Here is a 25800-nt window from a genome sequence, read left to right on the forward strand (position 1 = left end):
TATTTTTCTTGATTGTTGTTTAAGACTTATTAATACTTTATTTATTAATAAGCAGTTTTAATTCCTGTAAAGGAATGTCATAATGATAAATATTCAACAATTATTTCTTTTAAGATTTACTGGTTATCATATCACTGTGAGGTTATTATAAAATTTTATAGTTTTGAAAACTTTGTGATGTTATTCATATATTTCTACTCTTAAAATTTTGTTAGTTGATCATTGAATTGGAAGTATATATTTGTATTTTTTGTTTTGCAATAGATTATAGCAGGTATGCCATGGGTAGTAGCCTCTATACAATGTTCCCACCTCTTGTCCCATCTACAGACCCTAATCCTTACTCCAGTCAAGGTTACATTTCTCGGTTGGGTCAATCCCCTGCACACTATGGTCCCCTTTTAGAAGATACACACAAAGGTATTTTCTTGCATTCATCTTTTCCTGCTTTGCTACTCTTTTAAAATAATTTTCAGTTTGCTTTATTTGAATAAAGTTTTGTGAAATTTTACTGTTCCAAGTGTTTTTTGTTAAACAATTAAAAAACATAGTAAGCTTGTTTTATTAAAATTTAATCAAACTCAGCTTATGTCACCTGACATTATGAGAACAAAATAACTTGTGTATTGGGTTTTTTTGTAGGTATTATAAAGGTTTATTTTGATTAGACTTGTTGTGAAGCATAGTTTGTATAGTAAAGAAATATATATAAGCATTTTGATGTGATGGGAAAGTGATAAATATATTATACAAAACTAGTTAACTAAGTTTCTTAGTGTTTATAAAAAGATATTTTATTTTTACAGAACCCACTTACTTACCTCCAGGTTTAGCTCTTGCTTCTCCTCTTACGTTGACAAGTCACGTGGGTCATACCACTCCTGTACCTTCTCTCACTCCGGCTCTTGACCGCCATCCAGGATTCAGTCACCTGGGGCTAGGGATGAAAGGGTTGGAAGTTGGAAGACGGTCTCTGATGGTGGGGGATGATTATCGAAGGGTTGAACGAGGAGCTGAAGAACTTGAGGGATTTCTGAAGCGAGAATCATCAAGTGTTAGTTGTCATCACAGTGCTGAACGAGCAAGACTTGGTCTTACAGGTTTAGACTCTCATGTAAGAGCTGTCGAAAAGCAACCTGATTCATCCACTACCATAGGGTCACGTGAAAAATTACCTGAGAGCAGAAATAAACAACGTGAGGAAAGACTAAAAGAAAGACAACAATGCTTTGAACCAGAAATACATCATTTGGAAGGTAGGCTGGCAAATGGAAGCATATTGCAAGTTAAAGGAGCTAAACCCAGCAAATCTCGAAGTGTAACATTAAAGAGTGAAGGTGATAAGATAAATAAAGAAAAGAAATGTTCTTGGTGCTCAGCAAGCTTAAATGATAATATAGAAGTTGTTGGAAACCCTCACTGTATAACAAAACAATTGACTAAAATAAAAAAGCACAAATCGTCAGGAGTTCAGGGAAGAACCTGTGTCTGTTGCTCAGAGAATATTTTCTGCCTCGTGCGTCACTACAGCTCTCAGCACATCTAGTGACACTGTAGCAACCACGACAGTGACATTTACAGGACACTGTGCAACATTATCTCTAGCTACTTCAGACAAACCTCCACATCAAGGGACAGCAAACACTACTGGTAACATTTTTATAATATATTAAATAATTACTACTTTAATTTGTAATTAATTTATATAATTTGTTTTTTAATTTGGATTATTTTTTAGACAGCACAGTTAGTCTTGTTGGTCTGACAGCTTAAGTTTATGCCCTACACCCCACCCAAACTTTTGATTACCATGTAGCTTTCTAGGACCCATCAACAACTGGGAAGAAGTGAGAGAAGGGTACTTTTCTAATATATTTTAGTGAAGCATTGTAGTACTTTTATATATTTTGTTCAAAACATTTGAGATCAGTATTTTATAAATAATTTCAAAATGAAAAAAATATTTTTTAAATCTGTGACTTGTTCTTTGATCCACCCCAACATCTCTATTGCCCCACCTTTAGATTGCAACCCATAGTTTGTGAACCACTTGGATAATTAGCTTAATCACTTTTGTTCAGTAGTTTCTTACATAAAAGATGAAATCAGCTGGTGATAAATGCCCTGAATACAAAATGTGTAGTCTGTGAGTAGGTACTCTTCTCCAATTGTTGGAGTATTGTTTTCACAGGAACAATTAACATAGAAATTATTTGAAGTATATTTTAGACAAATTACTGCAGAAGTCCAAACCATTGTGAGGTGAGGGTTGCACTTTTAGTGCCTTTCATTTTGAATCTTTTATCTCACTATTGTAGAAACTACTGTTTAAATCTTGTATGACAGGAAAAAAGGCTTTTACTTTTGTCAAAATGTGTAGAATTATTAAAAGGGTTCTAAGTCTTAAGAAGACTGTACAACTTATTTTACCTGTTTTTACTATTTTGATTAGAATAATTACTTTATTTTACAAAACACAAAGATCTAACATTTAGTATGTATATTATTCTGCCTCAAGTTTTGCTTCACATTTTCTTGTAAATTCGTTGGCTAACTTTAGAGGTTTTCAGTGCAATAAGTTCAAGTTTAGCATCTGTAATTATCCTTATTTTGTGTTTTAATCAATGATTACTTTATTTAAGATAATAATTTCATAGAAATAATGCCACTTTTTGAGATCTTCAGCTTATAATGAACTTAAAATACCACATTTTTGATACTGTCAAGATGGTAACTTTGAAGAGACAAAAGTGGGAATATCATTTGGAAGTGATTAAAATAAATTAGTTAGTTTAATATAATTGTATAGTACTCCTTATGATTCACCAATACCTAGGAAACTTGTTCTTGAATACAAGAAAAAGTATCACTTGACCTTAAAAAAGTGTTTTCTGTTGCAACACTCTCCATGACTATTTTGGTTATAATCAAACTAAAAACTCAGAAAGTCATTGAATGATATGAAATGTACAATCTTTCAGTTTATCTTGTTGCTAGTTGTAGAAATTATTTTAAAGGTTTTATTTACTCTTGTTGTAATCTTTACATATGTATATTTTTCATTCTTCAGTTGTCTCTTCGCCATGCCATGTGACTATCACACCACATGTTACAACTTTGCCCCTACCTTGTTCAGTGCCTGTTGATAATTTAAGGTTATCAATAAACTCTTCACAGATGAAGGAAAAGGCAAGGGCTACTAGCCTTCCATCTAATAATCAAAGTCATGTTTCTCACATTGCACAACCCCACAGCAAGCCAGAGTCTGAAAATGACACATTGAGTGTATCAAAAGGCCAGAAAAAACAGATACCAGACTTAACAAATCAGGGTTGTGAAACAGTTCAGATAGTCCATCCACAAGTTCATGAAGGTGGAAGTGGGCAGAATAACTCACTGTCTAGTCAGAAAAGCAAACTAACAACTGCTGAAGTCAAACAAACATCTCTGGTAGACTCATTGAGTAGGTCTTGTTCTGTAGCTTTGTCCTCAGGAGCTACATCACACTCATTGATGAGTGATAATTCCCCCATGCTTATAGTAACTAGTGAACAGAAGAACCACAAATCTCCTGTCTTGCCAACTAAAATTCATATAAAGCAAGAAAGGATGGATGGGGAGGAGTATTTTTCAATGAGTAAATTGTACAGTTCTTCTTGTGGAAATTCAAGTGGACTAAGAAATGACATGACTGAAGAAGACCATGGTGTCATCAACTTAAGCATCCCTCGCCAAGTACCTAAACAAGAACCCTCAGACTTTGCCTTACCTTGCCAAATGTCATCGGAACCTATGCCAAGAATTGGATTATCTCCAGAAAAAGTTCAGCCAGACTTTGTGTCACCTAACAGCCTCACAACATTAGCAAACAATGCTACTGGATCTTCATCTGTGACAAAATCACCACTCCAAAAGAATGATTTGGTACATGTGACCAACCAGGCAGGAGAGAAACCAAAACATACTGGAAAGATCCAACAATCTTTGGCATCATTAAGATTTCAGTTGGCAAGTAACCCAGAAGTAACTTCTGGCTTCATTCAGGTGACATCATCTTTATCTTCTTCCCAGACACCAATCTCCTGTAATGTCCAGTCAGTGCCATCCAGCCAAACTGGTTTAACAAACCAACAAGCTGTGCCTGTTTCTTCCAAAGGGTCTGATGCCATTACAACTGTTGGAAATATAACACACCACCATAGAATATCCTCTTCAAAATCTTGTACTTCTGTGGCTGGTTCTATTTCTTTGTCCTCTTCTACTGGTGTTTGCCCAACTGTTAATTCTTGTCCACTTACCTGTAGTTCCACAATGTCATCCTTTCCTTCCACTGGTAAGTTTCACTCCACCTATATCTTCTAATATTTCTTTGTTATAAACGTTTTTCAGTATGCTATATTAAGTGATTACTTAACTAAGGCTAGAGTTAAGTCAATTTTTAACATGTGGTACAGTTCTGGTGAAATTTCATATTAATAATTTGTATACTCACCTAACAACAAGCCAGTAATATCATTTTAAACATCATTCCAGTAAAACAAGAGAGAGCAATTTTTATTTATCTACTATATGTAATACTCATTGAAAGCAATTCTTTTATTTGCCACTAGGAAACAAATCTCTTGTCTCAAATTACTGTTTTGCAGTCAAATACTTACAGGAACATTTGAATTTTATGTCAATTTATTTCGTACTTCTCACTAGATGTGCTGTTATTCAGTTAGATATGAACTAGGTCAAATATGTGTCTTGTATGTGTCACAAATATTTGAATTTACAAATATGAGAATAATGGAATAAATAAGAAAAAAACTGTCACAGTTAATAGTAAATATATGTGTCACTGTTAATTAATTTATTTTTAGTGAACTCAAATATCCCAGTTGGAATAGCAGTGGCTCAACAGAGACAAGTTCTTTCAACAACTTCAGGCAGTGAGTTGCATGGCTTTTTGACTTGTAGTTCAGTATTTAATTTTGATTCAAGTGTTACACATATCTAAAGACAGGTTAATAGAATAACACTGAGGAGTCTTAAAATCCTTTTCAGGGTAAAAAAAATTGTATTTCTTAAGTTAGTCCTACATCTTTAGGCAACCAATTAAATCCTGATATTAAAAAGACAATACAGACATTTTTAGAAACTTACACCAATTTTCCTCGTGTTTATTAATTTTGTATCTTTTTCTGTAATGAATTTTGTTATTGACACTACAAGTAAGTGATGGTCATGAATATTATATGTCTTTAAATTATATTTTAATTAAGTTATTTTTAAATATGGTATTGAAAATAATTGGACACTTATTTTTGTTCTTATTTAAGTAAGGCTTCCTGTAAGCAGTATGTTTTGGTAGTATAACTTACTGCTTGACTTTAGTACACTTTATACTCTGATTGGAGTGATTATTGTATGAATTGGGGTTTGTAAGATCTTATATAAAAATTTATATACATAATTTTAAAATTTCATGTTGAGTATCAGGCTGTAGTTTTAGACATATTTCTTGCTACTATTTTCAATACTGGCTAGTTGTTTTCGACAAAAAGTCTTACATTTTTCACATAAAACCTTTTTTTAAAGCCAAAGGTGGACCGCCATTTTTACTAAATGCTAGTCGAAACAGATCATTAGTTGTTTCTTCTACATCAGCTGGAAATTCAGATAATCATGTTCCAGAAAAAGAAGGGTTCCTCCAGTAAGTTTTAATTTCGTTATTTTTAAGTGCATGGTGTCCTTAAGTAAGGCATTGAGGACAATTAACGTACCTTTTTGTGCTGTATTCATATGTGAGTTCAGTTATATTAAAAAAATATCTCTTTTTAATTTTGATTATCATGTTCAAGTTTTTAATTAACATATATGTATTCTATTCTATATTCTGTAAAATACCTTTTTTCAGAATTTTCTTGTATTTTGTTAGGGAACTACAAAGCTAAGAAAGTAAATATGGAGGTATTGTATCATTTTTGATTCTCCAAGTGAGAATGGCTAGTTAGTTATATATCATGATGTTAATGTTTCCAGGGGATCAAAAGAACTGTCTTCAGGCCCAAACTTACAACAACATCCTAGTGAACTGAATTTGAATAATACTGCCACTTGTATACTAGATCAAGGTAAGAAATTACCACAACATGGGTTAGTTAAAATGCAATAAACACGTCTGCTTTTCTGTCTGTGAAAGCATTTTTGATACTCATTTGTTATTGTAACTTAGAAATCCACTTCATTGAATTTTAAAATTATTGTATTGTCTGCTAATCTGAATTGTTTTTAATTAATAGATTAGAAAAAATTCTTTTTTCAAGACTGTTTCACAACCATGTTAGTATTGTATTTTTTATTAATAAAATGGATATTTAACCAGTCTGTGTTGTGCTCTTCCACTGAAAGTATCTTTATTTAAATTTTTACAATAGTTTCTGCTGTGAATTGGAGCTGTTGTTGTGGAAGTGATTAAACAGTTAAGAACTTGTTCAACATTCCCTATTCTTCAGTCCTGATGCTTAACTATATAACAGATATTAGCCTTCCTGAAATGTGTAAATCTTTGAGGGACCATTTCCTTAAACAAACAGTGAATTCCTCACTTTTGTGCTCTTGGTTTAAAATGATATTAGGTTTGCTAGTATTTCTTAATACTGATGTATACAGTTACATTAAACATATGCTGGATTTAATTAAGAACATAGAATTAGCTTCTTTAGTTGTTGTATGGTATTGAAATGTACATTTGGTATCTAGAAGCATACTACTATTGTAATATTCTGTTGACGTAATTATAGGCTAAGGCTGAAAAAACTTAAGTTTGTTTTCTTTTATTACTTGGAGAATTTTCTTAATATTCAAGGAAAATTTAAAATGCATTCTCTTGAATGTAAGTGTATTATAAAAATTTTATTATCTTGTTATTTTAGCAAAAATATGCCACTTTATATGCATGTGTATTGTTATTGATTGATTTTTGTTCAAAGTATACTGCACTATTCTTTAGATCATTGTACTCTAAATTTTTTTAATGAAACAAATGGTGTGTCAAAATTATTGCTTCAGTTAAAAAATATCTGTCAGTGAAGAAAATTAAGTTTTTTTAAAAATATGTTAATGTGTCATAGTTATTTAGCTTCGAGTAAGGAAATGTGCAATTAATGTTTCATTTTGAATATCATGATCTTAAATTCAGTTTTATTGTGAATGATCATATGACAGTACCAGGTTAAAATTAAAATTAAAAATGTTTGTACAGAGAAATCCATAAAACTGTTAGTAATCACTTGAACATGAGGGTTTGAATTTTGAACATTTTTTTCATTTCAAACTGTACAGTTGATTTGTATTTTTATAACTCCTAATTTTTTTTTCTGACTTTGAAGATGTAAACCCACCAGTTACCCACTGGGAACAGGACTCTATTGTGCACACCCCATTACCACAACAGTGGGTTACCCCAAGCCCTGTGGTGGGGCCTACAGTATGGCTTAGTCAGAATATGTACAACCCCACTCCAGCTCCACAGCCCCCACCTCCAACAGCTGTACCTTATCCTCTAGACCCGTCTCATGTTCCCATACCACCTGGTGGATATCAAGTTTACAGAGATCCTCTTACTAATCAGATTTTTCTTCTACCAACAACAAACATTGGTAAGTTTTACACAAAGCTGCTAAAATACACAGGACAAATGAAAAAAATGTATATATATATTAAACTAAACATGCAAGGTATTAATTTAATGGAATATTTCAGTAACAATTCAATTACATTTGTTGGGACCAGGAAATGCAGCCCAAGACAACAACAGATTTTTTTCCCATTACGAGTTTTAACATTTGAGAAAACATGGTTTATCAATCACTTCACAGTGAAATTTTTTGGAATCGGTAAAGTTTTTAGAAGTCACACTAGCATGCCTGTCTGCAGATTTTTTTTTTTGGGGGATAGTGTAAAATTGTGAAGTGAATAAAACAGTCATATACCCCATGCCCTAAGAGGATGCCCCTTATGTGAGGTATTCCAAGAACAGAGAGAGATGGGTCATTAAAAATGCATTAATACGATTTTGGATGGTAAAACCCATATTGGTTTGGTTATGAATGATGTTTGTTTTATTTTACTATAATTAAATTTAAAAATTGTTTAGCTTCTATACAATGTTGTGAAAGTGGAGGTATAAATACAGTTGTTACAAGAGGAACTGTACATGTTAGATTATAAATTTGTACATGAAAATTGGAAACTGATTTTCAGTTTTTCATGTGATCATTTTGGAAAAACGTTAGTGTGATGATTATTCCTATCATATGACTGTGTGTAAAAGAACTATATATCTTTGGTAATGTTTGGAGTTACAGTTGTAGAATTAAGAACAAAGTTTGTATCGGCTATTACAGTAGGTATAGGCAGTGTTTTAACAGTACTCGTCTCTTGTGTCATTTTTAAATAAAAAACTTTCAAATGTTAGAAAACAATGTAGTGAATATTTATGAAAACAACAACTATTAGCAAGGTTTTCAAATATTCACTTTTCTCTTTTTCTCTACATTTTGGCCTCAGAAATTGTAGACCGAGCTGGTATTTGGACAAATTACACAGCTCCCCCTTGTGGTACATCAGTACAGCAGGTATTTGCAACTCAACCACAAGCCCCACCATTCCAATCTCAAGCCATGCAAGAGGTAATTGATCATGTCTTTATGGGTAAGCTTTTAAATATACCTTTAAAAGAACTAGATTCCATATATCTCATAATATCAAACCGTTTACGATGAGTTACTTGGAGACAAGTGATGTATACTCAACTATATTAAAAATTGACTGAAATTAAAGATAATTCATGTAACTAGACCAGTTAGTCTATAATATTGCAACTGAGATTTCTTTGATTGGGTTAGTTGTACCTACCTAGTTATTCATAACTGTTAATGTTGTAGATAGATATGGCATTTGTTATGTTAATGATGCCTAAGAGATCTGTATGTGCAAAATATATTGTGTCACCACAACTACGTTTAAGCTCATCTATAAGGTAGTTATACTGATGATAAAGAACTTTCATAATGCTAATAAAAAATGTAATTAAACAATTCTGCAAGTTACTTTGGATTAAATCATATAGCTTCTTTTGCAGTTACACAATACTTAATGTTGGGTCAATTTCTGTGTGTTTTAGGGAAACCAGGTGAAACATCAGACAGCTCAAAGCCAAAACCTGTCTCTGTCCAACGACTGTTTTTCCACAAGAGAGGACTCAGAAGGGGAAGAGAGAGATGAGTCAACAAAGAATGTTCTCCAAGATGAATACATTAAGGATAAGACAGAAGAAAAATTATGCAACGACACCTCCCAACCTCATGGTTCCAGCCCAGCAGTTCCTTACCCAGCATTCCCTCAGCCTAGTGCTCCAGCTGCTCTTTCTTATTTTTATGAAGCCTCCACTATTGTCCATCTTACCCAAACCCAGTCTACAACTGCCATCCAGACTGAATCAGGAAAGCGTTCACAAGGAACTTCTCCAATGAATCCTGTTACTCCATCGCCTCCTCTACCCTCAGATTCTGATCAGGGTGTCCAAGCATCATGTGATGATGGAGAAGACAGTGGAGAGAATGGTGAAGATGGAGAGGAAGAAGCTAGTCGAGATACAAATGAAGTGGAACAACATAGTCATACCATCAGTGTTACAGCAGCAATCCAAGTAGATATGGATTGTCAGACAAATTCAGATGATACTGATGTAGAAGAACGTGCTGTGGAGGTCACTGATTCTGCAAACCAAACCGATGGTCTTTTAATGGGTGTAGTCAAGGATTGTTCAACTAGTGGCGAAGATGAATCATGTGATATCCCTCAGATCACTACGCCTCTTGTAGAAATTTCTTCTGTTGCTGAAAACAATGATCCAGAAAGTCACCTAGTCCAGAAATCTGTTTCTATTGATCCTGAGATTTTTGAAGGAGACTCCACACCAGTTCTATCAGCAGAGAGCCAACCAGTAATGGACTTCATTGATCATCATGGATTAAACCTCTTGGTTGATAGCATTGAAGAGTTTGCTTCACGTGTACAAGAAGAGAATAAAACAGAAATGGATAGGCTACAGTTATACAGCTCAGGTGATGATTATACTATAGTAGAAAGAGAAGCTGAGAAAAGAAATGTTATAGTCAACGACAATGGGACTCCAACTAGGGATTCTGTGTATTCAAATTCAGACTCTTTGTCAAAAAGCATTGATCCATCTTGTACTGATGGTTTAGGATTGCTCTGTGCTCTTGCAGAACAGAGATTTTTGGAAGAGTCTATGAGTTCGCAACTCCCAGAGACTGGGTTGAACCTGAGCTTAAAACGCGAACAGGGAGATGACTTTGACCAAAGTTACAAAGATCCCAACAAACAGAACGAGTGTCATAACTCTGAAAGCCCTTCTCAAATGTATGCCTTCAGCAGCAAGTCATCATCACCATTTTATACTTTAGGCAGTCCATTCCATGCTGGCAACATTCCTGAAACAATGGATGATGCTGAATTGGAGATGAAGCTACAATTAGCAGAACTACAGAAGAAGTACAAATTAAAACAGAGAGAACTGGCCAAACTACAACCAAAAAAGGAAAAAGAGTAAGATATGAAAATATTTATTTTTTTTAAACTTCCCTAATTCAATTTTGATTTGATCTTAAATTGTCAGGTTTTAAAATTATTTAGCATCAGAAACAGAAAGTAGAAGAATATATACTGAAATAAAGAGTTCTATTATTATTATTGGTTCTAAAGGTTAAGCTGTAATCTCATTTCTGAAGTCTTTGTAGTACAGAATATTCAAAATTTCACTTTTGTGGTATGCATTCGAAAAGACAAAATATTTTGACTCATTCAAAGTAAATTAGAAGTATTTTGTTTCAAAGTCATTATACATTTGAGTTATTGATATTATTGTTTGTTACAGATCTCAGATGCTAATACATGAAAGAAACATGTTATTGTTTTATACTCAGATGGTAAAAAGCAATTTATTTAAACTTATGCATTCTCTAGTTCACCTTTTTCTGTTAAAAGTTAACTAGTTTTTTGGTTACGCTTTTTTATGCAGCTAAGCTTAACACAGCACTTTACCTGCCATTTCTTGCAAAAGAAAGATTTATATGTACAAATGTAAAAAAAAAGGTTTTAATTTTTCAGAGAATCCGAATTAATTCCTATGAAGAGACGACCAGGACGTCCACGGAAAAGGCAATTTATGCTACTAAAACCAAAGAACTTAAAGACCTCTCCCATATCTTTTGGAGATAGCTCTTCTGAATATGTTCCAGAACTATATTCAACAACACCAGCAGCTCATTTTGTCCAACCATCCACCTCTCCTGAGTCCATTTCACCTGCTGTACTTCCTTCTAGAGAGACTTCTTTTGAACTATTAGAGCCACTGAGAAAGAAGAAAAAGAAACATTCTTCTGCCTTAAGAAACAGAACTAGTGTAGAAAGAAGTCAGACAGCAAAAAATTGAAGCAAAACAAACTGTCTACAAAGGTTGGAATCAATAAAATGTTATTTGTATTACAGATGTTAAAGTTTACATGTTGCTCAACCTGTTTTGTGCTAAAGTTAGTACTAAATGCTGCAGTGTATAACATATCTTTAGTAAGAAAAAGATATTTGCTCATGTGTTTAACAAGTGACTTGGATGCACAGAAAGCTGAGTATGTTACATTAAAATTATTTTGGAACTTCACCAAATTATTACGGTCCATGTTGCAGTGTCAGGTCAAGCTCTGTAACTCTTAAATATAATTTTAATTATAAAATTCTATGCCATATCCTTCTTGCTTGCTTTCCACAATCCATCTAGTGTGTGAGGATGATGTTTTTTTCAATACCCATTTCAGTAATCTGATTCAACAGAAATCCATAGGTGCTTCATCTAGCAACTTCACTATTATATTTTGTATGGAATAGTATGAATACCTATTTCATTCTCTAGCTGTTTGAGGTATGCAAAGGTTAAATTGGAGGTATGACTTAATTCCCCTTTTAACTTGATGATGCTTCATACTGTTGCCTAAGCCAGTGAACAGCATTTACCACTGGTCTTTGTGTTCATGAGTTTTCACACGTTTAAGACAATGTATTTAGCTTACAATGCAGCTTATCATAGGTCCCTTTCTGGATGGTACTGGTTCCCAAGTTGATCCATATTCCTTTGTTTTCCATTAACTCTTAATAGTTCTAAATCCCTGATATAGACATAGTTTTGTGATCTGAGTGTATAAATATTTCATATTGAAATGGGCTGTTTCCATTTCCCAAATCATTCTATTTACAGTAGCATCACACTATCCACAAAATGCCAAACAGTGTCAAAATACGGTTGTGATACATTCCATTTTATTATGATTTTATATTAACAATGGGTGTTGGCAACTGTTTGAATATAACCTACTCAGTCATGTAATAATAGGATGAACTCAATGTCCATTTGTTTTGTATCTGATTTAACCTAATTTTTCATATTTAAACCTCCTTTATGATAGAAACTTGTGCAGTATTTTGTTTATAATTATCTCCAAAATGTGTGCACTATTACTGACCAGATAGCAAAATTCAAAGCCTGGGAGTACAGTTTGCACATGAAAGTGGAAAATGAAGGTAGAGTAACAAAAAATGATGATGTTGTGGGGAAGGACATAAAATGTCAGTATCATCAAAACATGATGAACAAGGGTGAAATGGAATAAAACAATAAGAAGAAAATGGTTAACAGGGAAACTATTTCAAAATTAAAAGTCAATGGTAACAACATTGATAAGGATAAAACACAAGAAGGTTGATACAGAAGAGGATGGAATTTAAATTTTTGGTTGTTCATTTTAAAGCAGAGCACCATTGGGTTATCTGCTTTGTCCATTATGGAAAAATAAACCCCCAACTTCAGCAGTAAAAAATCTATAAACTTACCGCTGTACCATGAGGTGACAGCACTTGGTCAGAAGTACATAATCCATGTTAAACATATCATCCACTTTTTAGTACAGAAAATAATTTCTATTTCATGCATGATAGTTTATACAAGCATTTGCAAATACAACATTAATGTATAAATTGATGTATTTACTGTGTTTTTTCCACAACAGGGCTTCTCTAGTGAACTGAATATGAAAAAGAAACCAAACACAAAAGTGAAAAGGTCAAATTTGAAATTACAAGTTGAAAAAGTGTCAGAAACATTTTGTGAACATCAGACAGAAAAGATGCCTGCAAGACAAGAAGTATTTAATGTTGCAAATGATTGTAGAATCCCAAATACAAACAAAACCTTGGAAAGTATAAGTATGTTTATTAGGTTTCTAATTATTAATTAACCTTATGAATTTTCATTTGTGTCAAATTAATTTGTTTTTATTCTTTGTTTTAATGATCTACTAATTAAGTATTTATCTCATAGCTGTAAAATGTATTTGATAATCAGAAAACTAAACCTTAAAGTAATAACAATTTAATATTGTAATTTGTGTTTTGTTTGTAATATGCAGTTTCTAGTGCATTTATCTGTTCTGTATTTTCTTTAATATAGAAGTGCCCTTGGATAAATGATATACACAAGTTTGTTGTAACCTGAAGACTATATTTGTTACAGAAAAGTTTTGAAAGGATTGAAAAGTCAGAAAATAATTTGCATAATATTTATTGTAAACATACAAGTGAAAAGAGTACGTAGTTGTGAATACAAATTAATTTTTAAAACAAATTATCTTATGGCTTGATCCTGTTATTCTTCATTAAAACTAGAAAGAGGTGTAATAACATTGTGCCCCTTCATTGTAGGTGCTTCAACACCAGATGACACTGCTACTAAATCATTCAAACGAAAGGATAGAACTGAAACAAAAACCACAGAGAGTGAACCAGGTATAAAATCTGTTTTTTGTTGTTTTTTTACAAAACAAAAGTAAATTTTCTCATAATGAGCAGTTCTTAAACTGCATGTGCACTGATTTTCTTTTTTCAATGAATATTTCTTGATTACTGGGTTTAAGTAATATTTATTAATTTATATTGTTTCACATGGAACATTTAAATTTTAAGAAATGCTTGACATAAGTTAGCAGCATAAATGTGGCAAAAATGCAAGAGTACTCAAGTATCCCAGACCTTATCTGTGTATTTCATATTACTATGGGCAATGTTATGGTGAATTTGCATTGTTTTTCTTGAGGGGTGTATGGGTTGGTCCTGTGGTAGAGTTTCAAATATTAGAGTTGGCAAGCCAGGTTTAGGTTTGTGCCATACCATCTGTTACAAGAGTAACAGTCAGTCTCATAGCATGAATTGTAGAATATTGCTTTACTGACCTTGGCCAGTAGTGTACAATTTAGAATTGGTGTAAGTAGCTTTGTAATGAGAATAGAATGCATATTCTTCATAAAGTAATTATTTCATTAGAGTGTAACATTCATTTAACAAAGTTTTATCCCTAAATATTAAACATCAAATTGATCAAGTTTAAGAATCGGTTTGATATGGTATTTAGGTTTAGATTAAGAGTTATAAGTCTTTGATAAATGTGTGCATTCTATAAAACAAGTGGAATTGGTTAGTTACACTTAATTACTCTGGCACTGCAGTATAGAGACAGGCTTGTTTTGCTACCTTACACTTTTTTGCAACAAATGTTGTTTTAATTTGTATTTGAAATGATAATTATATTTCAGGCTGAAAGTATAATATGTGAAGATTTTTGGTTTTTATAGTCATTGTTTTCTTAGGATTAGAAAACTTGTGATAAATATCACTTCTTTTCCCTCTCAAAAATGAATTATTGTGAATGATATTGGAAATGCAAGTTTTATAGTTTTTACTTCATGCTTTCAATAAAATATAGAAATTACATTTTTTAATTTGATATTCATCCCTTAAAGTTCATTCATCCAGTTCCATGAGTGAATAGACAAGGCTTAAGTTAACAGTTGTACTTTATTTAACTGACTCATTTAATAAAATTCTTTCATTTTCCAAGTAAACATGACACAGTAAATGATACTCTGTGTCTTATTTTTCTTTTCTAAGTAGATGTGATCTCAAAACTTGAATAAATAATGTTATATTCTTTCTCCATCATGGAAACAAGACTTTTATAAACAGAGGACAAAGTCACCCAGTAACAAGCAAGCATCTTTTAAGCTACAATCAACAAAAGCAAAAAAGAATCAAAATAAAAGATCGAATGAAAATAAGAATCCATTTCCTATGTCTAAACAGGAATCTTTTTCAAGTGATTCATATGTTACAGAGGATCCACATGGTAGAACATTTTATTTACAAAATTTTTTAATATGATGCATTAGTTAAGTGGTGTCTGTCTGTAATTTAAAAGATAATTTTCTCAAGAGTGGACTTGAAGTTTGTATGTATGTAAATAAACATTGTACTCTGATTAGTTGAGAAATTATAATGCTGAAATGTTGAGTTCAACCCATTTATTGGCAAATTATGCTCATTTTGCAGCTGTGAGTTAATAACAACAAACTCTGATAAACTTTAGTAAGAATATCAGTCATAAGTGACTTTTAAAGTTTGACTTTACACAAAAAGGTTATAATGTTGACAAGGTTAAAATATGTTTATAGTTTTATTAATTTTCTTTGTTGAGTGGAACTTTGCAATCAGTAACATTCATATAAATAAAGAACAGATGTTGTAGTTCAGTTAATTTTTTGGGATTTCTTCCATGCCAATCCATCAGTGATGTTTACTTTATACAGAATTGAAGGAAATAAAGTCAACTCTATGTTTTACAAATATATCTTTTATTTCTACTATGATTACATCTGTAAATGTCAGGTACAACAAGTACTTGATTTTGTTATACAAGGGTCGTAAGACATTGTTAATTATTTAAATTGAATACTTGAAGTCCAAATAATAACTTGTTTGTGCCTGTTTTTAAAGAGATTGTTTATCTAAGGAAACTTTAGTGTCTGTGAAGCTTCTGAGCAGTAAACTAAAAGTTGTTTTCTTTTAGTTTTATGGACAGATTCAGAAGAAAGAAACTTCATTTTAGTTTTGCTAAGTTTTGTATAATCAAACAGAAAGTTGTGTTTACATAATAATACAAAATCCTCATTTATGAATATTTAAAACATAATTTCCCCCAGAATGAAAAGGACAAACCTATTTTATAATTTCAATCTAGGTTTGTTTCTTACAATAACCATTAAAACATATTGGGCCTTGTGTGCCAAAAATGAAGATTTGAAAAATTAATCATATGCTATTGTGTATATATGACTTAAACAGTAGGATTGTTTGTTTACTGTGCATTGATAGAAGTATGTCACATGAAGCTTGAATTTACACATTTCAGAAGAGCTTGTGACACACGTAAACATTTCCCACACTACACCTGAAAAAGACACTAAAAGGAAGCTGAAAATGGGTTAGTATTTCTTGTGTAGAAACTTTAATGTGAAAATTAAGTTAGTCAGATAAGAATGTAAAATTATTTTCTTGTAGAATGTGTTCTTAGTGTTAATCTCATCAAGTTACCAACCGGTTTTATGTATTGTGATATTAGAGTATTGTTTTGAACAGAAACTTTATTATTTTTCTAGTTTAATTTTTGCTTTGATAGTGATTTTGTTGTGAGAAACAGAATTTTTTATTTCGGTAGTGAATATTCATATGTAATTTGTTATAACACACAATATGTGATAAGGTGCTGACATTTTTTTGAAATTTAATAATTGTTCAAAATTAAATCACCAGTTGTCTTATAAATTTTCATTTGCCCTCATAAAATCACAAATTATCTTTTGGTCAAGTGGTCAAATCCTTTTTTTTTGTTTTTGTGAATCATATAATATTAATCACTTTTCTATAAGCAGATAGAAGGATTGGAATTCATATTATAATTTTATGTAAATACTGGTGAAGTAAAAGTAATTTATCTTGAACAAAATTGCTACGGTATCCCTTAAAAGTTTTCTAAAGAACTAATAAGTTGATTCATTTTAAAATGTAAATTAAACTTAAATAAAGTTTGACAATATATTATACAATTCACTAGTTTTAGTGGGTTTTTTTTCTTCCAGTAATACCAAAAATGCAGATAGGTTGGTACTGGGTGAAATAAAGAATCTGCAAGACTTGTTCTGTGATGTTTTCTGTCATTTTTCTGTATATTTTTTTGTATAAAATACAGTTGTCTAGATATGTCAAATGAAATTTGGTGTAAGTTATCGTTTAAGTTTTTGCTATCTATCTGTTAGTGATATATTTTAAAAGATCAGCTCTAGAAAAATCCAGTTTTAATGCACAATTTGTATTTTTAAAAATAATTAAAATATTTGTATTTAAGACTTTGCAAAATAATTCAGCTCATTTTCACTGCAGGTGAGAGTGAATGTAACACTTCTGATACAGAGGTCTCTTCAGCAAAAAAACGAAAGCCTGGCAGACCCAAGAAACATTCTTTATCTAAATCAGATGAAGCCACAGGTATGTTTCTAAAATGTGGAATTAAATAGATTATCAATAAGTATGTGATACATTTAATGTGTGAAACCACATTTTGTATTTTATTGTCCTTACAAGTGTATTTTGCTAAAGGCAGTTCATTATTAACAAATATTTATGACAACATCATAATAAGTTGGGAAACAATGATTTATAGGTATAATAAAGGGATTTTTTATTTAACTTTGACAAAACACTGGTTTGTCCTTCTTCAGGTGTGATATTTATTTATTTAGTTTTGACAGAATACTGGTTTGTCCTTCTTCGAGTATGATATTTATTTATTTAGTTTTGACAGAATACTGGTTTGTCCTTCAGGTATGATATTTATTTATTTAGTTTTGACAGAATACTGGTTTGTCCTTCTTCGAGTATGATATTTATTTATTTAGTTTTGACAGAACACTGGTCTGTCTTTCAGGTATGATATTTATTTATTTAGTTTTGACAGAACACTGGTTTGTCCTTCAGGTATGATATTTATTTATTTAGTTTTGACAGAACACTGGTTTGTCCTTCAGGTATGATATTTATTTATTTAGTTTTGACAGAATACTGGTTTGTCCTTCTTCGAGTATGATATTTATTTATTTAGTTTTGACAGAACACTGGTCTGTCTTTCAGGTATGATAGTTATTTATTTAGTTTTGACAGAACACTGGTCTGTCTTTCAGGTATCATATTTATTTATTTATTTAGTTTTGACAGACCACTGGTTTGTCCTTCTTCAGGTATGATATTTATTTATTTAGTTTTGACAGATCAGATCTATATATAAATATATATTTCAGTTTGTGTGATGATTTCTTAAAGCTTCAAGTGAAATATTGCAGTTTTATTCTTTATGTAAAATAAACTGTTACATTTATTTGTTTCAACAGAAACCATTGTTCCCAAACAACCAAAAAAGCTGGCTTTTCTGAAGGCTGAAGCAAAGAGAGTTAAAAATTCACTAAATAAAACAAAGGTAACTTAGCTTTTCTGCTATCATTAGTATTATTAATATAAACTAACATGATCTGTGTGATCACTGACATCCTGTTAACCATATATAATGTTTGAGACAGACAACTATCTATGATTTCATCTGTAAATGGTAAACTCTCTAATTTTCAAGTAGTTGTTCTTTCAAAACTTTGTAATGTGTTAATTATATAACTTCCTAACCTGTGAAAAACTCTTTTAAAGTGACTGTATAAGCTTCGTTAACTCGTAAACAGTCTATGCAGTGATCACATAACCTTTATTAACCTGAAAACTGTCTTTAAAGTGATAATGCATTCTGTCTTAACCAGTAAATAGTTTATAACATGATTATATAACCTTCCTTAAACTGTAAACAATGTATGAAGTAATAATGTCACCTTTCTTAACCTGAAACAGTTTGTAAAAGTGACTGTATAACCTTCATTAACCTGTAACCATTCTGTAAAGTGATTGCATAACCTTGATAAACATGCATACACCTGGAAAGTGAAAAGATTGAGTGCATGCTTATATTTATTATTAATTTCACAAACAATTTACATTTAATATTATTATTTGAAAATATAAGTTGTCATACTTGTATTAAGCTTAGTTGAGATAATTTATCAATATTGTGTTTGTGTATCCAGATACAGTAGTAAAGAGATCCGTGAACTAACATCAAGGGTACCCAACTTATGATTCAGTGTACTCTTATTATTGATTTACAAGATTAATTGTTTTAACCCACGTATTCTACGATATTGTCTTTAATACTGTATAATCTATTTCTGTAAATTACTGTAGTTATAGTTTTAGTTAACTATAACTATAAATTCTCTATAATTTATTGAAGGGTTTATTTAAAAGAATATTTACTTCTGATAAGGTAATAACTTTACAAATATCTTTTTAAAGTTTCAGAAATTTAATATTGTTGAGTGAGCTTACATTTAACAGTCATTAATTTGTAATTTTATGCTGTGGTGGTATTGACTGATTTACCTAGAATATAGTTTCCAAGTTAATTATCTTCTATTAACAGTAAGTAAGAAACAACTGCTACTTAAGAGAATTTTGGAGGACTGATATTTTAGCTGTTTTGTCTAGTGTATTCTCAGTTTAGTTTTTTTCTTTATATTAAGGTGTTAGCTTATATTTATATATATTCGGGTTTCATTAAGTGAAATATGTAATGACAAAGTGGTTTTCCAACTTTATTTGTAGAAGTTTGTTTGATGTAAATCAGGAAGCTACATATTGAAGTACCTGTGCTGTGCCACCATAGGTATCAAGACTTAATTTTTAACATTACAACAATAATATGGTTTTACTGAGTCATCAGGAGTAGACTTCTTATTGTACAAGTAAAATGTGAATGATAAAATGCTAGTTTGAGCTATGTGGCTCAGTCCTCCACACCCACGAACTTTCCTTTCTACTCTAAATAAATATTTTATGGTTCTTTGGGGTAGTGCATTACTTGTGTGTATTTATCTGATTATATTTTGTTTTAGAACTGTGTTGAATTAGAATCGGTAGCATCATTCTTTGAGGAAAATATCTGGTTCCGTCGCCGCAGTGAGAGAATTTTTCTTCATGATGCTGGAGTTGTTCCTGGAGCCATTTCTCTCTGGCAAGGAGAAAATTTAGATAAGATAAATGAAAAGAACTTATCAACAACTGAAACAAAAAAATCTGAGCCACAGCCAGAAAGCAAGTCTGAAACAGCTTCAAAAGTAAGAAATTTCTTTATCTTAAAATTCAGGAAAATATATGATATCACATTCAGAAAAGAACGTTGGAATATTTATCTTATGCCTTGCTTAGTTACATCAGTTTTGTGTTCTTTGCAAATGGGACAGAATTAATGTATTTTAACCCACTGACTGTGACTGCTCTAAGCTTATGTGTATGCGTGCATATGTGTCTACATATACATATCACACTTACATTCAACTGCCAGGGTTGGGCCTTACATGATATGGTGAATCAGCAGTCAACAGGTTAGCTGAAGAAAAATGGTATATAATTTTTTTAAGTTGAATTTAAGGAAAAAAATAATTACCAGCCCTTCTTGCAAAATTAAACTTCCAATGATGAATTTTTACTAGATTTCTTTACAGTTAGTGTATAACTCAAGAAAGTTTTTCATCTTAATTATTTAGTGACTAGAAATTGAAGTTATTAAAAAAAACCTTTTTCCTGGATTTAATTTATCACTTGTAATATTTTTATTGTTGTACTGCATTTTCCACAGTGAAATGGTTGAAGAATTGAGCTTTCTTTACTAATAACACTTTATGATTCAAGTACTGTGTTTACTTAGTTTGGTGAAAAAAAGTAAACTTTGTATGAAATGTGATGTAATATTTCAATGTTTCAGTGTAATTTTTTTTTCTAAAGATTCCTAGAAACGTAAACAAATCTGGGGAAGTTTCACATAAGAAGAAAACAAAAATGAGAAAAGATCCAGAGTCAACAAGCAAAAAACTTAAAACTAAAATAAAGGAGTCAAATAAACAGGTGAATATTTTCTAATAACCATCATAAAAAGCAAATCAGAATGAATTTTTAACAATTAGATTATCTTACAGGTTTTTATTAAAAAACAGCAACATTGATGCAGTTTTCTTTAATTTTCTTTCTACATAAAAAAAACATGTTTTATGTAGAATTACTGAACACATTCAAGCTCACTAGCAAAGTAAATGGATATTAAAAATGAGTAATAATCCTAGAAATGCCACACTGTTTCCTTTTAATTATATATCTTTACATTGTTATATTAGGGCTAAGAAGTTATAATTTTGTAAACTATGGATAATTTTGGTGTATGTAGTGAGGAGTGATAATTATGTAGATGTATTATTATATGACTAAAATATTAAGTTTGTCATAAACTTCAGCAAACAAAGGAAAAGTTAGTTCCAGATGAACTGTTTGCTGCTCTGAAGAAGTGTCGGCTTAGTGAAAGTAACCAAGGATGTGTAATTCCTCATCATTCAATAGACCAGGAAAATGCTGAAAGTAGTGAAGGCGATAACCTTCCTTTGAGTGCTTTGATTGAGAAAACATCTAATCCAGGTTGGTTGAGAAAAATAAAACAAGTAATATTGCTGTTTAAATGTTGGAATAGAATAATGGAAGCTGGCTAATATTACTTCTCTTTTTCAAGGGAGGTGATAAAAACTGTCCTGGTAACTTTAGACCTGTTGTTTTTACATCACTGGTGGGAAAAGTTTTTAAACATCTGACTGAAAGATGCTTGAGAAAGTCATTTAACAAAGTTTAAAATTTTGTTGAATAGTCAATATGGTTTCACTTGGGAGAAAATCTTGACTTATTAGCCATTTGACATTCTTTTATGTGGTTACTGCTTATATAGATGAAGGAATGGATTAAGATTTGCTGAAAGCATTTTACAAAGTGCCACATAAAAGGCTTATTAAAAATATTTCTGTAGGTGTGGGGAATAAGTTTAATTATTGCATAGAAAAACTGGCTGGACAGAAGAAGGCATAGGGTTGTTATAAATGGAACTCAGTCAGACTAGATTAATGCTACAGATGGGGTACCCCCAGAGCTCAATCTTAGGAGATTGCTTTTTTTTTACTTATGTTGGTGACATGGAAGAAGGAGTGGAACGGTCATTAAATTAATGAAATTTGATAATGATTTTACCATCTTGGGTTCACAAACATAAGGAGAATGCTGCTGATTTAGAAAAATATTTGGATCAGATGGTGATTTGGACCAATGAATGGTAGAAGACTTTTAATTATAATAATGCAATGTAATTTCAATTAGTATAATTTTGATGGAAATAACCTTAACAGTGTTATGGAAGAAAAGGATCTTGGTGTTCTGTTGGATCAGTCTTATGCCTTGGTAGTTGTAGAGAAAATAGGATTTTGGGTTGTATATAAAGAAATATTGAATACAAGTCTAAAAAGATTATATTTTCATTGTCTAAGTCATTGGTTAGGTTACATATCAGAATACTATGTTCAATTTTAGGCACTTTATCTTAAGAATAACATTAAATTGTTGGAAAAGATTCAGAGAAAGTCTATTAGGATGATACCTGGAATGGAATGGTTCTTGCATGAGACTGGATTAAGAGAAAAACATTTTAGAGTTAGGCGGAATCTAACTGAGGTGTTTAAGATTATTAAGATAATTAACAGTATTGATATGCCATCTGTTTTTCATATTTAATAGTGTGATTAGGGAACACAAATATACAATTTTGCAGACTTTTAAATTTCAGTTTAGTGAATGGGGTGGCCGATATGGACCAAGAGGTCCCTTGTTATCCTGAAATTATATATGATTTTGCTTTGACTGATGTGTAAGTGTGTAAGGAAATAATTGTTAATATTATTTTTAGACAGGAAACTGTCTAATGTGGTTGTGTTTTTTTGTCGTATTTCAATCTCTGTACTAAGATCTTCTTGAACTCAAAGTGTTTGGGGTAATGTGATTTCATGAATAGGTGACTGGAGTGTGATTCCTACAGAAAGTGGTGTCTGGCTATGTCTTGTTTACTGTTTATGTAACACAGTTCTGGTAGAGGACAGTGTATAGTTGGATGTCTTCCATTGGCTGTGTAGCATTATCCTGGTTTGGGACTTAGCTGTAACTTTCTTGAATATAAGGTTCTATAGTTTACAGATGTTCACACCTTGGTTTCTGTTAAAGATTGGTTTTTGAGTTTGGATATGAATTGCTTCTTTAATTCTCTGTGTTTTTCTATGTTTAGGATGGTCTAAAATTTTTATTTTGTCCCATGGTGTGATGTATCCAGCTCTGCAAACCAACTCAACAATAGCAGATTATCAGTGCATCTCTTTGTGTCTTTAGAATGTGCCCTACTGTTCTCCTCATCCTTTAACGTAAACATTTTTCACAGGAAAAAAATACTCTATATACATTTGTTGTTTCTTTTGTACCATTTCGTATGGTTGTGTGAGCAATTTAACACTTGTTCAAAACACGCACTATTTACTAATTTTGCAACATATTTCTAAGTATTTATGCATAGCCTGTTACAAGTAATTCATTATTTGATTTGATTTCACATATTTAGTTTCATATCTAATACTTTTTATGTTGTTGCTCAAGGTGCTTAGTCATTTGTGTATAATATATTTTTTTTTATTTAAAGTAATCAGGTCCTCCATTCTGCAACCAGAAGAGCTAGACGATCATCTTCGAGTTTTAACAATGGATAATGGACTATTTTATGCAGGAACCATTAAAGCTATTCGTGCTCCTGACGTGTGAGTTTTGAATTTACACTAATTTTATTTTCTTGAATAGTGAAAGCCACTTGTGTTCTGAGTTGACGAGCTATATCTGATAAACACTACTACAGTTCTTGGTCTGTATATTCAAGTTATGTCTGACTAATGGTAATCTAAGGTAACAATTAGTTTTTAGGTTTACTTCTTTTAAAGACCATATACATTCTTGCAACTTAAGATCAGCAAGATCTCTTTTTAAAGATAAAGCTATCAAAGTCAAACTGATAAATTTTATTTTAACAGATATGGCATAACCAGAGATGGAGAGCGAGGTAACAGACCTCACATTTATTCCCGAGAGGAAATTTTGAAGGAAGCAGTAAGTATATATTTAAGTAAATTTGCCACATGCATATGTAAAAGACAGGACTTTGATCTTTATATTTTATATGGGTATTTTTGCCAAAGCAAAATCTATATATATACTGTTTAAATTTGAATTTTGATTGTTGAAATTTCTTGTAGATTGTTGAGGTGAAGCCAAATTCCCTAAGTAACCTACCAGAGGGTCAGAGGATCTGTGCATTTTGGAGTCAGCAATATCGATGCATGTATCCTGGAACTGTAGCTAAATGTAAGATATTTCATTTTAAATGTTAGTATGACTACAATAAAAAAAATGTATTAATTGTGTATGAACATTAGTTAGCTATCTTTTGTTAAAAACCAGAGGACTTAGCACATAATAAGTTAAGAGTAAAGTATACAGTTTGTTGGATGTTACCGATTTATAAATGGAATTTTTTATTTATAACACAAATAATAGATAATTTTAATTTCCATTGACAGCTTAATCTGTAAACTCTGGTAATATAAAGGACCTTTTGGTTCATCTAGATTCTAGGCAGTCCTATTCACATAATTAACCTGAAAATTAGTATTGTAGCCCTTATTATTTAAACGTTTATCAAACTTTCTCTTAAATTCCCTCAAATTAACTACATCTACAACAACTGAAGACAACTGATTCCAGAGACCAACCAGTCTGTTAGAATAATAAAATGTTATTAGCTGAAGATGACTTCCACCCTTGAAAAATTTATATTTTGTGTTCCTTAATCTTGCCATTTTTACTGTTAAATCCAAAAGAAATTGATTCATGGGCACTACCAACTCCTTTAACAAATTTAAATGCCTCAATCAGATCCTCTCTAAACATTTCTTGTTTTCCAAGAGAAAACATTGTTCAGAAATCTTAACACATCCTTATGTAATGATATTTCCATCCCAGGTATCATCCTAGTAGCCCTCCTCTGAATGTTTTCTAACAACTGAATGTCCTTTCTAAGATAAGAAGTCAAAGATAGATCATATTACTCCAAATGTGGGTATTTCATGCACATAACAACTAGCTAGACATTATACAACAGTACTAGCTATAATATAAAAGCAAATGATCACATTGAAGAGTGGCCTAACTCTGTATGTGTGGATGGCTTTATTGTCCGTTATTAAAGCAATACAAAAGTAGCAGCATTTTCTTCTCTACAGGTCATGAGAAACTAGATCTGAAGAGTTACCTGGCATAGTTGCTCTATCTCCAGTGTATATGCTGCTTTTCAACCATCCAGATTGTTCCAAAGTCAAAAAACTAGCAAATGGCCAAAACTAAGATTTCTTATTTTCATTCATAATCATCTCTAATAGGCTTAGAGTCTACCTATTTCTAGCAGTAACTATGTACATATATATATATATAGAAAAACAGTTTTCACAATCTTTGACTACCTGTTTTGTTATATTTCTATGCACAATTTATAAAGATTTAAGATACACTAACCTACACACACACACACACACACACACACACACACAGTATCTTATAAAAACAAAAGTAAACAATCAAGTATAAAGAAAATAATTTATTGATAAATAAAAAAGCTATGTAGGTCTAACTAATGAACTTAACAAAAATAACCAAACAAGATTGGGATGGAAGAGGACATATCTCTTGATTGGCTTATGTCTCAACCTCACATGGAGAATAAAATCCCTCCATTATTGGTTTACTCCA

General features: G+C 31.6%; 1 protein-coding gene across 6 annotated transcripts in view; it reads left to right on the top strand.

The window, feature by feature from the left end:
• Positions 1 to 806: 806 nt before the first annotated feature.
• Positions 807 to 25800, top strand: part of LOC143254958 (BAH and coiled-coil domain-containing protein 1-like) — a 41059-nt gene continuing 16065 nt past the window's right edge. For 3 of the 6 annotated variants that reach the window (XM_076509887.1, XM_076509889.1, XM_076509891.1), the window contains exons 1-13: positions 11214 to 11529; positions 13131 to 13326; positions 13822 to 13905; positions 15125 to 15298; positions 16361 to 16432; positions 17389 to 17493; positions 18393 to 18478; positions 19995 to 20216; positions 20884 to 21003; positions 21387 to 21564; positions 23648 to 23762; positions 24030 to 24105; positions 24252 to 24360. In XM_076509887.1, the coding sequence (XP_076366002.1) occupies positions 13152 to 13326; positions 13822 to 13905; positions 15125 to 15298; positions 16361 to 16432; positions 17389 to 17493; positions 18393 to 18478; positions 19995 to 20216; positions 20884 to 21003; positions 21387 to 21564; positions 23648 to 23762; positions 24030 to 24105; positions 24252 to 24360 (1516 nt within the window). In that variant the 5' untranslated portion in view covers positions 11214 to 11529; positions 13131 to 13151. Of the gene's footprint in view, positions 1651 to 3070; positions 4334 to 4865; positions 4935 to 5583; positions 5699 to 6027; positions 6120 to 7376; positions 7647 to 8556; positions 8679 to 9172; positions 10621 to 11181; positions 11530 to 13130; positions 13327 to 13821; positions 13906 to 15124; positions 15299 to 16360; positions 16433 to 17388; positions 17494 to 18392; positions 18479 to 19994; positions 20217 to 20883; positions 21004 to 21386; positions 21565 to 23647; positions 23763 to 24029; positions 24106 to 24251; positions 24361 to 25800 lie in introns of those variants that run through there. The other 3 variants (XM_076509888.1, XM_076509890.1, XM_076509886.1) reach the window with 2 other exon arrangements.

Source organism: Tachypleus tridentatus, chromosome 7, assembly GCF_004210375.1.
Source record: "Tachypleus tridentatus isolate NWPU-2018 chromosome 7, ASM421037v1, whole genome shotgun sequence".
Classification (NCBI taxonomy): Eukaryota; Metazoa; Arthropoda; class Merostomata; order Xiphosura; family Limulidae; genus Tachypleus; species Tachypleus tridentatus.